The 15,363-nt window shown below is 33.4% G+C and overlaps 2 protein-coding genes across 2 annotated transcripts; one reads left to right on the top strand and one right to left on the bottom strand.

The window, feature by feature from the left end:
* The first annotated feature begins 1,800 nt into the window (after positions 1-1,800).
* On the top strand, positions 1,801-4,287 carry LOC114176566 (PSME3-interacting protein). Its single transcript, XM_028061647.1, has 7 exons — positions 1,801-1,976; positions 2,105-2,179; positions 2,313-2,370; positions 2,662-2,717; positions 2,987-3,049; positions 3,237-3,305; positions 3,875-4,287. The coding sequence occupies exons 1-7, from the start codon at positions 1,920-1,922 to the stop codon at positions 4,130-4,132; spliced, it is 636 nt and encodes a 211-aa protein (XP_027917448.1). The 5' UTR covers positions 1,801-1,919; the 3' UTR covers positions 4,133-4,287.
* Positions 4,288-4,771: 484 nt separating this feature from the next.
* Positions 4,772-10,685, bottom strand: LOC114164413 (ABC transporter B family member 11). Its single transcript, XM_028049087.1, has 12 exons — positions 9,993-10,685; positions 9,761-9,815; positions 9,465-9,640; positions 9,100-9,321; positions 8,751-8,989; positions 8,136-8,661; positions 7,761-8,034; positions 6,647-7,506; positions 6,298-6,564; positions 5,954-6,217; positions 5,558-5,851; positions 4,772-5,398 (listed from the first exon to the last, which is right to left on the bottom strand). Exons 1-12 carry the CDS (start codon positions 10,308-10,310, stop codon positions 5,042-5,044), a joined length of 3,852 nt encoding a protein of 1,283 aa, XP_027904888.1. The 5' UTR covers positions 10,311-10,685; the 3' UTR covers positions 4,772-5,041.
* Positions 10,686-15,363: the final 4,678 nt, after the last annotated feature.

The following is a 15,363-nucleotide window of genomic DNA, read 5'->3' as shown; positions in this document are numbered from 1 at the left end:
TTTCATATTAAAATAGTGTAATTTTTGTAGATGTGGTTTGGTCGACTCTCTTTATCGATCGGTAAATGCTCGTGTGAGATTATTCCATAAAAGATCTTTATATATGTGATTAGTATATGATCAGTCAACACTCATGTGAGATTACTTTGAAAAAGATTTCAAGATATGTGATCAACATTCGTTCAGCTGCGGTCCATATGAGATTATTTCAAAGAAGATCTCTCGATATGCGAATAGCATACGTTTAGTTGCGTCAAGCGGCATTGTCATAGCAAATTATGTATCAGAACATTTGGTCATGTCTGGCGAACAACACCCAGATGGATCACCTACGCACTTAATTAGAGTAAACAAGTTAGTAATCAGGATTAAAAATGATTGGGTCGTGATTAGGCTGATCATAATCACGGGGACATGGAGAAACTATAAATACAAGTCAAAAGTTTAATTGTTGAAACTGTTGTCTCAAATTAATTACGACATTAATTGCTTTGACCAATTGATCATTCATTGACTATTGAAACACCTTTGACAGGTATTCACTGATCGACCAACAGGAACATCGTACGAACAATAAGAGTGAAGATTCAGAGAGCTTGCAAATTATTTAAGTATACATTGTTAGTGTTTCTACATTTTCAAGTTCAATTATGTTAGCTTTGAATAAGCCTACCCTACTTTTGGAAGTAGTGCGCCTTATGTGCAAAAATTATTTATTTTATGTTTTTTTTTTCATTTCTGATGTAAAACTATAAAGTAGACAAACTTATTTTTTAATAATACAGAAAGCACAATTGACTCATTCTGCATTTCATCTAACATTATGTGGTTTGACTCATGTTTTATTGATGTTGTATCTTCTTGGTGAACCTCCTCCCTCTAAAGACCTAATAATAGTATCAGAGTTTATTGTTAGTCTTAGTGACCACCTCAAAGTGCTGTATATGATCACTGTATCAAAAGTATTTCTGGCAAGGATTTCAAGTAAACATGTCCCATTAAGAAGAATCGTTGTACGAAAATGAGTACTTATTGGAAATACTTACGTTGGAGGGGGAGTGTACCAATGTGGAAGGGACTCACCCTCGAGAGAGATTGTTGGTAATCCAAGTGAATCTAAGTCCCACAAATGGTAGAAATGAGAAAATAAAGCACTATATAAGGATTAAGATTTATACACTCATAATATTAAGGTTTTAAGTTGAGTGTGATATCAATCCCTTATGTGATTGACCTTAAGTCTCGTTGATATTGTATCTCCTTGATAAACTTTTTCCCTCTAAAAACCTAACAAATGTTTGACCCCTGCACACAAAACAATTCCTTTTATATACGACTAAAAAAATACATAAATGACAAAATTAATTATTAAAGATAAACTATTGTTAAGTCATAAACAAAATAATACAAAGAAAGCATCTTAGCAACTAAAACTGAACCGTAACAATGTAGACTAAATATAAGATTATGAGAGTTTAGATTTTATTGATGTTGATATACTTTTTAAGTAGCAAATAAATGAATATCTAATTATAATAAAATCGTTGTTAAAACAATCTTATATATAAATGCACCTCGTTAAGTGTTTGCACAAATTAAAACTACTCACTTCATCATTATTAACATTATTATATATATAAGAAGTGTATTTTTCATTGACAACCATGCCACTAAACCAGATAAATCATGTAAAGACTAATGTCTTATTTAAATGAAATATATGGGCATATATTCTATCATGTACCATTAATTAGTGTTTTGGATTATACCATCGAAAGAAAGATAACGGGATCTTTTTATATTTACCGGGGAGGGGGTGCGGAAAGAGTTTATGGCGGTGGAGAAAGAAATTCACCCTACTTACTCTGTTTTTTCTTTTCGAAATTGAGGTTTGGTTGCAGTTCGCAAATCTTGAAGCCATGGAAGAAACCAAGGATCCTCCTATCAGGATTATGAAATTTGTCTCTGAAGAGCAAGTAAACCACCACTCTAAGTCTCAGGCTCTTCTTCAATCTCGAATACACGATTTGTGCATGATTATTGAAGTTTTCATCAGCAATTATTGATTTCTTGTATCGTTGTTCAATATACTGTGTTGGAACAGTTGGTTGAAGCGAAAAGAACAAGGGGTGAACGAGTTGAGGACGGCACTGCCCAGAGAGATAGACCTCTCTACGATGTTCGTTTTCTCATTTCTTGTTAAGCAAAATTTGCATTGTAATTCTCAGTAAGGAATTGAGTTAGGGTTTTCTGAGAAAATGCGTAGAATTGATTGTGAGGGAATTACTGACTCGTGAAGCTTTGAAGTGCAGATTCTGAAGGAGAACAAGGATAAAAAGGATGCAGAATTCAATGAAAGGTTCAAGCACAGTGAGTATTCAACCATCGTTCTGTGATTTGTAATCATGATATTTGGCCTTCACCTTTGGACCTAGGAGTACCAAGGAACTTTTTACTTTTTATTTTTTTACAGTAAATGAATTTGATATTGTGTTGTGATGCGAACTGCCAAGGCAGCTTGTGAGACGGAACCTGTTAATTCTTCCATGTTTATTTGGTGTTGGTCCTTTTGAGACGAGCATAGTTTGTTTGAGTTATGTTATGTTCAGAGTTTTGTTGGTAGGTATCCTGGTTTGAATTTTACCTGTCTAATTATCACAGGACCACCTAAAGCTTTAGACGAAGATGAAACTGAGTTTCTCGATAATTATGAAGCAGTGAGTTCTGGATCTCTTTCTACAGGTTTTGTTTCATGAATTTTCCATATCATGGGTCCCGGAAGTGTAAACCATAGTATTTTAGATATGTGTGTTCTTTGCCTCAATGGTGGTAAGACATCAGGCAAGACAGCTATTTTATATAGTTTGGAAACAATTTGATGACATTTAACATCATGGAGAACAAAAGAGATGCATGAACAAGTTGTAGCAAAGTTTATTCTAGCGATTGTTCTTGTTTGTAATATAAATTTTCATCCGCCATTCAGACAAGACGAGAATATGAACGGCAAGTGGCAGATGAGGAAGCCCAACAAATCCGAAGCTTTCAGGTTAAGTCATTACAGTTACTGTATGAGAAAGTTGCTTTTAAATTTATTTAAATTGAAAATGCAAGTTCCTTGTACTTTTTATTTGATTTTCTCTTTATTTGATACACTTGCCCTTGCTTAAGTGTAAACATGTGCCTATTATTTGGTCAATGTTTCTAACCATGTTGCTCTTGTATGTTGATTTCAGGCAGCAGTGGCAGCACAGTCCAACATTGTGCATGAAATTAAGGAAAACAACCCTTTACCTGTCGTCCAGGTTAGTTGGTGACTTTCATGTGTTGCTACCATTTTTTGTGAGGGTTTGATAATACTGTTTCATTTCCACGCAATAATGTTGCAACTGATTTCCTGATTCCTACAATAACATATTTACACAATAGACCAATATTGAGCTCTATCATATACTGAAGAAGTTCTTTGAACGATAGACTACTCAGGAGGCGATGACCTCGATAGGTTGAAGAAGAAAAAATACTATTAATAGAGGGACTTATTTGTAAAAAAAAAGAATAATGATGGGTTACACTTGCTCAAGAAATTGTTTGGGGACACACTGTTATAGTAGGATTAAAAGCCCGAGAAATCATAATTTGATTGTTATGAAATCACATTGATAGCCTCTACTCGTTTTTTAGCTCGTCTAAGAGCTAGATTTGCTTCAATTTGTTCTTCAGCTTATCTTTCAATTGCCAATCTTTGAAGAGGTATTTAATTTATTAGTTTTATTGCAACAATTTATTCAGTTTTGAAAAACTAAAATAAAAATCATGCGTGTTGCAGATGTTGCTATTTTCATGCTTTTCACCACCCTGTTTTCTCTCGCAGGAACAAAAATCTGCTGTAAAGAAGAATCCAGTCTCTCGTCCATTAGGCATGATTATAAAAGTCAAACCCCAAGCTAAAAAAGCCAGATTGGATGAAGAAAATACTGAGGAAATTTCAAAAGCAGGAAACACTCCTCCGAATGATAAGAGTAAGTCTTTGGAACCAGTACAGGCATTGAATAGCGAAGCTAACAAGTCGCGTGAAGTTGCCCTAACTGGCCTTGTTTCATACAGTGACGAAAGTGACGACGACCTGTAATTTGATACATATATTCAAAGATTTTTCGTGATTTATCTTTTCGTATGTGGTCTTTATTTTCCTTTTTATAGCCCTCATGCATATTTTTAGTACGACGGAAACCACCACTAGAGTGGCACCTAAAGCCTAGAACGTAATGACCTCGGAATTACTTATCTGCTGCATTCATTTCTTTTTCTGATTATTTTACACTTCAAACAAAAATATCAATAAGTTTAATAATAAAAAAGGAAAAATGGGGGAAATATGATGTTTCCAATACAAGTGATGTTGAATTCAGTTATTCTAATACGAGTGAAATTGAATCCAATTGTTTTAATTGACGCTTTCTCAGTTTATATGACCTAAAGCTACCTTGACTTTATGAATTGAACGACCTGACTATTTATACTACTCCCTCAATTTGAAAATAACTGATATGAGACTTTTTTACACCGAACGATAATAAATAAATTATTAATTGAAATAGTTTAATTAAAATATCTTTACTCTCAATGATTGTATTATTTGTAAGTTTTAAAACTATAGAGGTTAATAGGTGTGGTTGGAAAAAATCGATAGATTTTTCAACTGACAAGTATTGAAACAAGACTAGTTCACCACTGTCAACAGACAAAATTTGATAGCCAGTCGCCAAAATGACAAATTCACTTGTTTATCATGTATTACGTTCTTACTAGTAAAAGTTGTTATATCTCCAACAAGCTGTTATGTTTACGTACAATTTCGTCCTTTTCTACTTCTTGACTGTCAATTCATTCCTGTTCATTTGCACTAACAAAGAAAAGGAGTGGCTTTTTTCTACGGAAAGTGAAGCTAATATATGTTTATTTCCACCACTTTTATTGAACTTCACAAGACTAATGTGGAAAGAAGGAGAACCTTTCCGGAAAAGTGAAAGAAGAAATATCATGGTGTTGTAGAACTTGTATGAAGTTGGACCAAGGAAGCATAAAACCCATCCTTGATGTTAACAAGCGTTTCATGTCTTCCTTTCTCCACTATAATGCCATTTTTTACCACTGCAATCACATCTGCATTTTTTATTGTGGATAAACGATGAGCCACAACCACAGTGGTCCTGCTCACCATCACTTTATCTAAGGCATCTTGAACAACTCTCTCTGACTCAGCGTCTAGTGCACTTGTGGCCTCATCAAGTAGCACAATCTTTGGACTTTTAATCATAGCACGTGCAATGGCCACCCTTTGCTTCTGCCCACCAGACAGTTGGATTCCCCTTTCTCCCACTACTGTATCATAACCCTTTTAACAGGAAAAACACAAAACACACATGTTAAACGCTAACCACATCTGGCTATGTCAACAGTTCACTGAAGACGACAACACTTGAAATGAAACTTTAGTAGCTAAAAGAAAATAATGAGGCTCACAAAAATACATAGTAGTGGTTTTAGGTTTTACCTGTTGTAAGCCACTAATAAAGCCATGTGCATTGGCCAATTTCGCAGCGGTTATGACTTCTGCTTCATTAGCGTTACCTTCCTTTCCATATGCAACATTGGCACGGATGGTGTCATTGAACAAAACTGGCTCTTGGCTTACAAGTCCCATTTGCTGCCTTAACCACCTGAGTTTTAAATTCTGAATTTCTACCCCATCAATTGTAATTTGACCAGAATCAGGATCATAGAATCTCTGTAACAACGCAATCACCGTGGATTTTCCACTCCCACTTTCACCAACAATAGCCAAAGTCTGGAACATCAAACAATAAGATGCAACATGCATTTTCAGATGCTTGGTGAAGCCAAATTGAGTTTAATATAACAACAAACAAATACTATCATTAACCTTTACCTTGCCTGAATGGATGGTCAAGTTTAAGTCTCGAAAAATTTGTATATCTGGCCTTGATGGATACCTAAAACTTACATGACGAATCTGTATTTCTCCTTTTACATTATCCAGTGTGCTACCGACCTCATCACTAGGGTCTATCTTCGATTTCCTGTCAATTATTCCAAATATGGAAGCAGTTGCTATCTTGGCTTTGTTAGAATCAGGAGCAAGGGAGCTTGATTGGGAAATTCCAACCGATGACATAGTTAAAGCAAAGAAAACCTGCAAAACATTTCACGAAGAAAATGTAACATTTCGTCACCTCAATTAATGTTGGACAAATGTTAAAAAGTTGTTAGTACCAGAAAAACATCTGTGAATGATGCCTTGCCAGCTTCCACAAGTCTGGCTCCAGCATAGAAATTGGTTGCATAGACACTGAAGAGCAAGAAAAATGAAAGACCAAAACTTGTTCCACTTATCAAGCCTTGTCGAATCCCTGTTTTCATGGGACCTTCACATTTTTGCCTGTATAGTTCCATAACTTTCTCCTCTGCACAGAAAGAAGCTACTGTTCTTATGCTTCCAACTGCATCATTAGCAACTTGGCTTGCTTCCTCATACATCATCTGCAATACTTACACTCAGTTAAAAAATCTAAATAAAGCAATTATTAAAGTAGCATTGTATAAACATGGAAAATTACTTCACCTTTGCATCTGTGCTGGATCCCTTCATGAATTTCATTTGGATATAGCCATTCATTCCAATAAGGGGAACCAAAACAAGAACAATAAACGCTAATTGCCAGCTCGCAACAAAAGCAATGATCACACCTGTCAATGCTGTGGCTATATTTTGAACCAATAGTCCTAGAGCATCACCAACAAGGGCGCGCACTGATGCAGCATCTGCTGAGAGCCTTGCACCAATTGCACCACTAGAGTGCTCAGGCTCATCAAACCACCCAACTTCCATGTTGATCACCTTCTCAAAACAAATGAGCCTGATTCGTCGGATTAACTTAGTACCAGCCACAGAGAAAAAGTAACTTCTGGCTGGAATTGCTATTAAAGATGCAATTCCAAGGCTCACAAACATGAGTGCCCAAAACTGGGAATCCGTTTTCATCTCAGGAAAAGGCTTAAAAAATGTTTTGATAATTCTGGAGAGCAACACGCCAAATATTGGATATATAACACCATTTGCTACTGCAGCTACACATCCAATCAGAAGCACTGGAATCTCGGACTTATTGAGGGAAGCAAGGCGCCAGAGTGAAATTTCTGGCGATTTTTCTTGAGGCTGTGAGTTTTCAAGGCCTGGATCAGGGATGCTAATTGCTGTAGGCAAACCAAATGAAACTGAAAAGGAGTGGCGGCTACTGTTCCCCACAGATGATCCTGATCTTCGAAATGACAGCCTTTGACTCAACTTTTTAAAGGATTCCGAGGAAAGTTCCCTCTTGTTGTGGCTGTCTCTTGTTTCTTCTGGTGCCTGGTTTCCTTCTTGTAAACGTATAAGTTGAGAGTATGCTCCCTCAGGATCCTTGGTTAATTCTTCGTGTCTTCCTGAATAATAACCACAAATTATAGAGAGATATGCAGAAAAACAAAAGTGTGATAATTTAAAACCCAATTTCTATCTGCAGCTTGGTCATGTTCTAGGATCGGTCTTGATACTAAAGGATTCCTTATATTTCTTCTATAATCATCATCCCTATAGTAGTTACTTTGTTTCATATATATGGTGATGATAACAATGATAAGATATTAAACAGTTTTTCAATGAAAGAAAGCAAGTCTTGGCTAGACTTGTTTCGTACCTTGTTCAACCATTTTCCCTCTATGAATTACTGCAATCATATCAGCATTTCTCACCGTTCTCAGGCGATGTGCGACAATGACAGTAGTTCTGTTGACCATGATTCTGTCTAGAGCTTCTTGCACTATTCTTTCTGACTCCGCGTCAAGTGCACTTGTTGCTTCATCTAAAAGTAAAATTCTTGGATCTTTCAGAATTGCTCTTGCAATTGCAATGCGCTGCTTCTGTCCACCGGATAATTGAGTTCCATTCTCACCAACCATTGTGTCCAATCCCTGAACAAAGAAATTAAAAAACGTAAATGTAACATATCAAATTGCAGGATCACAGATCATAAAATAACTTTGAAATAGTAGAAATGGCTAGAATCTAAAACCCGTGGCAGTTTGTCAATGAATTTAGCAGCATTTGCAAGTTCAGCTGCACCTCTTATCTCTTCAACTGTTGCTCCATCTTTTCCATACGCAATATTATCCTTAATGCTAGATGCAAATAACACTGGCTCCTGACTGACAAGGCCAATTTTTCCTCTGATCCACCTGAGCTCAAATTCTTTCACATTAGTGCCATCGATAAGAACTTCACCAGCCTGTGGATCGTAGAATCTTTCAATTAAACTGATAACTGTAGATTTCCCACTTCCACTTTGTCCTACTAAAGCTGCTGTGGTGCCACTAGCTATATGAAGAGAGAATCCATTGAATATCAACTCCTCAGGTCTCGCGGGATAGCTGAAATAAACATCCCTCAAATGGATTTCACCATGAATATCCTCTAGCCTTTTTCCATTTGTGTCATAAGCATCTATCTCTGGCTTTCTCTCTATTGTCTGAAACATTTTATAAGCTGCTGCTTGACCTTCAGCAAAAGCATTCATAGAAGGAGATGCCTGACCCAGAGACCTGGGACACATATACCAGTATAAAATTTTATGCAAATGAGTTGAGGCATGCATGAAATATATTATATATAAAGGTAGAGATCTACTTACATGGAAGCATTTAACACAGCAACAAACACATTAACCACCGCACCCGCACCATATCCTCTTTCCATTATCATTTTTGCGCCAAACCATACAGACAAGCCATAACCACAGAACATAACGAACAAAACCATGGCAAAACCTATTCCACCTACTAAACCTTCATGAACTCCTGATTTATAAGCATCTGCAAGAAATTTCTTGTAAGTGGACACTGCTTGCTTTTCCCCTGTAAAGGATGCAACCTGAAAGTATACACAGTTAAACAAAATAATGAATATCATAGCACTGCCAGAGATAAGCATCATGAGAAGTTACAGAATTTCGTAGAGAAACTTCAGACTCAACAACATACAGTTCTTATTGAACCTATTGTTTCTTCAACTACTTGTGAAGCTTTCGCATACGCGTTTTGGCCTCTGCTTGCCATCATTCCTATGATAAGGGCCATAGCAGCGGCAGCAGCAGCAACAAGCGGAACAACGGATAACATGACAACAGTTAGAAGCCACCCTTTGATAAATGCAATCACAAAGCCCCCAAAAAAGGTTGCTACTAGCTGCAGAAATCTCCCAACCTATTTAAGCAACAAGGACTTCAGTAAATGACCACCATAAAAAGAGCAGCATCAAATCAACAAAATTTGAGGTAGCTTTCACTCCTACTTTACAATCAACTGCTTTGAGCAATTGTTGCAACATATAGTTGTAGTACTAATACCTTCTCACCCATAGCATCTTGTATGAGAACAGTGTCACCTGACATTCTCCCTATCACCTCTCCAGTGTTAGTTTCCTTATCAAAGAAAGCAATATCCTGTCTTAGTATAGCTTTCAAATACAAGCCCCTTATTCTTGTAGCCTGTCTTTCCCCTGTGACCGTCCAGCAAGTCACCTCTGAAAAACGAAAATTGTTGTTTCAGCTCAGTGTCTATTTTTTTTGTTTTCATGTAAACAGATTATAAGATATTGAGGTAACAAAAACTGCAATGATCTTAACTAACATGATATACTTACGGAGGAAAGCAGCCACGCCGGTACCTATTCCTAAGTACACAAATCTCAAGCAAACCTGCAATTTTGACAAGTGACCAAATATATTGTTAATAAAGTTATTTCATATGTGATATCAGGACTCTCTCACCCATAAATTCATGAAATAAACCCAAGGTAATTTATCTATACCAAGTTCATTTTAGTAGTAAGAATTGTAGTACATCACTAAGTTGAGTTGGTTCAAAGATTTCACCTTGGAAACTTGTTTGACAACGTTGGGGCTAAACTGGTTATTGCCAAAACTATCAATGAGTTCCCCGAAAAGAAATGCCATGAGAGGCATCCCAAGGCCATTTCCAATGGCTCCAATGGTGCCAACAACCATCAAAATGATGTCAGTGGAGTCTGCAAATAAGAACAGCCTGTGATATGGAACCCTTTCAGCCTTTGCCTTTTGTTGTCTCTTTTCTTTCTTTTCCCCGTTTGTGGTGCTCTCTGGTGCCGTTGTCTCATCATGTTTAAGCTCTTCATCATGCAGGACATCATTCCCCTGCCTCATCATATCAGACATCAGTGACTGCTATACACTCCACCTGTGGAACAAAGTTGTGATACAAAATGATTAACAACAACTCAGAAAGTTTAGCCACCCCAAAAGGGTCCTATCACACACCTCCAAGTCAAGGACAAAAAACTCTGAAAGCAGTAATAAAAAGTTGCAGAACCACAGTGAGGTTGGAGCTCAGCTAAAAAGCTCAGTGAAAAGATTTTGTCGACCAAGTTCTCGTGCGGTTGTCCTTTTAAAGCTTCACATTAAGCTCCGGGACCCAGTAAGATATTTTACAACAATTATGAAACTGTAAACACTGAGAAACGTAGAGCACCAAAAAGCATATAGAAAAATTGCAATGCGTGTTTTCCGAAAGTGCGCAAAGCGAAGGTTGATGAAGCGTCCACGTCCATACCATGAACACTTGCAGTGGGCCTATCCCACTGTAATTCATAACACGACATTTTTTTTTAGACAATAACGTCTTGTGTTCATAAATTCGTATCAAAATTCTGCAAAACTACATTCTTCGTTGAAGTTGCTGATTTTCTTAGAACAGTTGAATGGTCCAGGCAGTTAAAAAAACTTCATCTCGTGACCAACCACCACAGAAAGAAAGAAAACAAAGGAAAATGAAGGAAACGACCATTCACCGGATAAAACTTAGATTAAGCTTTGTTTAGTGATGTTCTTTCATCTCATCAGATTAATAAATACACCACTCTCAAAATAACAACAATAATTTAATTAAGACGTGTTTAGATAGTGAAATTGGATTATTCTAATGATCATTTTTTACAATTATATATAAGATAACTAATTAACTATTATTACAATCGAAAATCAGTATTTTTAAGCTGGTTTGTTACAAGTTTGTGTCAAAATAATTAATTTCGTTTGGATATAATAAAAAAAAATCAGTTTTTATGATGAAACTAAAACAAATAAATTAGTAACAAAAATAACTATAGTTAACAATTTTTCAGAAAAACAACTTATTTTTCCGTAAAAGGAGCATAAAAATAACTTCTTCTAAGATGTTCTTATATAGAAGATAATCTTTTAGTCAAATTATATAATAATCATCTAATAACTCACATAATTAATATACTGAACTTTTAAAATGAATACTGTAAAGGCCATACTCAAGAAGTTTTTCAAATAATCGATAATACAAGAACTATTTCGTCAAGGAAAAGAAAATGATATTTTGAAAAGGTCAGACTTGAAAAAAAAAATTATCTTCTTCACAGAATTTGAATACCAGCAACGTTGCATGACATAAAAACTACTCTTAACATGAGCAATATAAAACCTGTGTACCAGAAAAGCAGAAACAATACTAGGGGTTGTCTGATCGTTCATTCAACAAAAGAGAATGCAAAGAAAACGAAAGAAAGATTGTCATTCCTAATTGAGAAAGATTGAAAATGGTACCCTCAACTTCTGAAAGTCTGAAACCAGATCCTGGTATTTCACTGAGTACGAGGATAAATAACTCTGTTATTGTTTCTGTAGATTTCTGTGCTATACCGTGTGTGCTTATCAGCAGCAGGTGCGTAATATAGTGTATGATCACGAGTGGTTATAACAATACAAAAATATGTAAGAAGTATATATAAATAAATACGAGATCAGTGGGCTCATTGTTATGGTTTGTTAAACATTTACTTTCCATGATATTTCAATGCTGCTTATATTCAGGAAGTTTGTTTGTTTTTTTATATATTTTAGTTTGATTTGTAAGGAATATTGCGAAAGTTATTAAAGTGATATTATTGTTTTTTCTATTTAGTTGCGTCCAAACACAAATCTTGTTAAAAAATTGTTGTTTTATATTATAACTATTTAACATATTTTGTTAAAACCAAAGTCCGGAAATTCAACCCGTCTATTTGTAAGTTTATTAATATGGATTTATTTTTCTTGCAAAAAGCAAATTACCTTTTAAGTAAGGTAAATAATTTATTGCATCTAATCAGTTATGTAATTTACTTTGTTGTTAGCTTAGTGAATAGTCATAATTAGTATTAATTGGTGTATAGGTAAGTCTTAATAAAAAACGTGATAATGTTTTAGTCAGGATAGAAAAATTATAATAGATTTTAAATGTTTTAGTCATGATAGAAAATTTATAATAGATTTTAAATGTTTTAATCATGGTATATCAATTGTGATGCTGATCAAACAAAAAAAAAATCAATGGTGATACTATTAAGTTCTATGATTTGCCTGCATTTTATACCTTTTTGAAATTTGATTAAAAAAATATGTTTATAAGTAATATTAATAATTTCTAAGTACAACTTTGATTATTCTGTTTCATTATTCTGATAAAGGACAAATATGTTTATAAGTTTTAAACTTGGACATAGTTGGAATTTATATCTGTGTCAAAATTTGATACATTTTGATCTCAAATTTTAAAAATAAATTGGTATAATTACTTTTAACATAACGTTTTTTTTTTTACGTTGAACTAACATTTGAGCCAGAGCTTGTCCGGACAAAGCTTTTAAAACATCATTTGACAAACTATAAAGATTTAATGCAATTGGATTAGAATAAATATATCGATATTTGTTATGTTTGAGACCAAAATTATCAAAGTTTTACACAACGATAAGTTTTAATTTCGCGACAAAGTTTAAAGTGTGAGAACTTAGAAAAAAAAATTATATATAATTTTTTTATATTAAGAAGTTAAAGGTTAGAAATAGTTTTGAAAACTCCTTCCAATTTCAATTCCCGGGAACTAGATTCTTCCATCCTTCTTCATTCTCCCTAAAAAATTTGACATTCTTCTTGAAGATCCAATGTCATATAGAAGTAGTTAGTATGAAGGGTTCCATATAATTCGATTTCATCCTAAGGAAAGTTCAAGTTATGCAATTTTTGTAGAACCAATATGTTTTCTTATACAAGTAGTTTTCCTGGACTGCATGTAATTTCTCTGTTTTCTTGATGAAATTCTATCTTGCTGTGATTCTAAAATCATGCCTTGATCATCGATTGAGCTTTTTATTGTGTAGCTATAATAATATCTAAGTAGTGGAGCTGTGTAGAGGAAGAATAATAATAAAGTGTATTCTATAAGGTAATGGAGCTAAATTCCTTTAAGATTTTAAAATTATATTGTTAAATTTAAATATTCGGGTATGATATGTAGTTGCATGTTGACCTAAGTATGAGAAAGATAAGAAAATATTCTAAAAAGTATTCTGGTTTGAGATGTGAGGTTGATTAAAACTTTTAATTTTGTGAAATTGTGGTTCTAAATATCAGAGTGATTTAGGAAACTTTTAGTTAAAATATATTATTTGAAAACAGGTTGGTGATGAGTTGTATTGTAAGGGAACATGATTGAATTGTTACCTCTTTGTTTTTTTGTGTTGATAAGAATAGAGAAGGAATAATTAAATATGATGTTAATATAATGAATATGGTATATTGGGTTGCGTAATAAAAGTTGTTGTATGTGTGTGTAAATATTGTAAAATAGGAATGAGATAAATAATAGAAGTGTTGTATTATATGTGTGTGTAAATGTTGTAAGATAGGAATGAGATAAATAGAAGTGTTCACAAATTATATTTATGTGTTAAAAATAATTATAGAAATAACTTTGGTACAAAATTACAAATTTTAATGGTATAAAAAATTATTTTTTGTACGATTATATGATTATATGTATAATGTGTGAATACCAGGAAATAATAAATATTTTATTAATAAAAAGGTAGGTTAAAATAGAGAGTATATATTATATAGTAATATTAAAAATTCAGCTATATCTCTAAAAAGTAGGATTATTAGTATTTTGTATCCCAGAAACAAGAGTCTAAAACTTTCTCGATATATTTAATTATAATTATTTTTATATTTACTTTATTATTGTATTTTGTATCTTTTTATTTTTTTTTTGTTTTTGCGATGATCATATTATTATATACATGCGAAAACAAATGTAGGAGGTGATGGAGATACTAATAATAGAGTTAGACTTATCACTAAAACAGTAGTATAAGGATGAGTTCTTGTATATCAAAAGTTTTAAATAACAAAAAGAAGCACAGTGTCTATTGTCTCGTGGGTGTGTTTATACGAAACCAACACCATTTAAAATGTGTAGATATTCAAATATTTTCAATCACATAATCATGGAGTTTTTTTTTTTTTTTTCAATACTCAATTGCAATGTTCCACCATCAACAGATCCAAAGACTGTATGGACAAAAAAGAAAATCATAATAAAAAAGAATATTTGTTGTTGGTTCTGTGTATTTATTTCCATTTTCATCGAAATAATTGAAGAGGTGAATAGAAAGTCTCTGGTAAACGCATATAAGGTTGCAGTAATCTCTAATTCGATGTTATAGATAAATCATATTACTCTTCGTTAATGAACTGATAAACCTAAATCACGTGAACATATTGTCTCACGATCTAGATATGCTTTAATGCGAGTCTGGTTGAATAATTTATATTACTGTACCAAAAATGATAATTTATATTTATAATGTATTTGTAAATTCACAGAGAATATGATTAAATGGAAATTTACTCCCCGAAAATTTATTGTACTAAAGAACTTGTGAATATTATAGTAGGGTTAAATTTTATTGAGTTGGTTATGCAGTAAATAAGTGTAGTTTCATCCTCCCATTATACTTTTAGTACAGAATGTTCTTGTTTACCATTTTATGTTGTTTGCAATCAACATTGAGATTTCGGTTAATAAAATTCAATTTTTCATATTAAATTTGATCGTCAATTTTATATTTCAATTTTATAAATTATAAGTATTTGTGGATTCAGCTACTTATATTAAATTCAAATCTCATTATTTTGGGATTCAATGAAAATATCTTAGAAGTTATTTTTATTAAATTAAAATTTTAGTTTTTTGGGATTCGTAAATATCTTAAATAATTATATTCTAATAATATTTTAAATAATTATATTTTATTGAACAATTGAATCTAATAATTATATTTAATTTATAATTAAATTTAATAATTTATAATTGAATTCTAAAATAATTTATTAAAATGTTAATTTTAGAAAACATATT

The sequence above is a fragment of the Vigna unguiculata genome, chromosome 1 (assembly GCF_004118075.2).
Source record: "Vigna unguiculata cultivar IT97K-499-35 chromosome 1, ASM411807v1, whole genome shotgun sequence".
Taxonomy (NCBI): Eukaryota; Viridiplantae; Streptophyta; class Magnoliopsida; order Fabales; family Fabaceae; genus Vigna; species Vigna unguiculata.
Note: the sequence above shows the minus strand (reverse complement) of the source record. Positions and strands in the feature narration are given on the sequence as shown.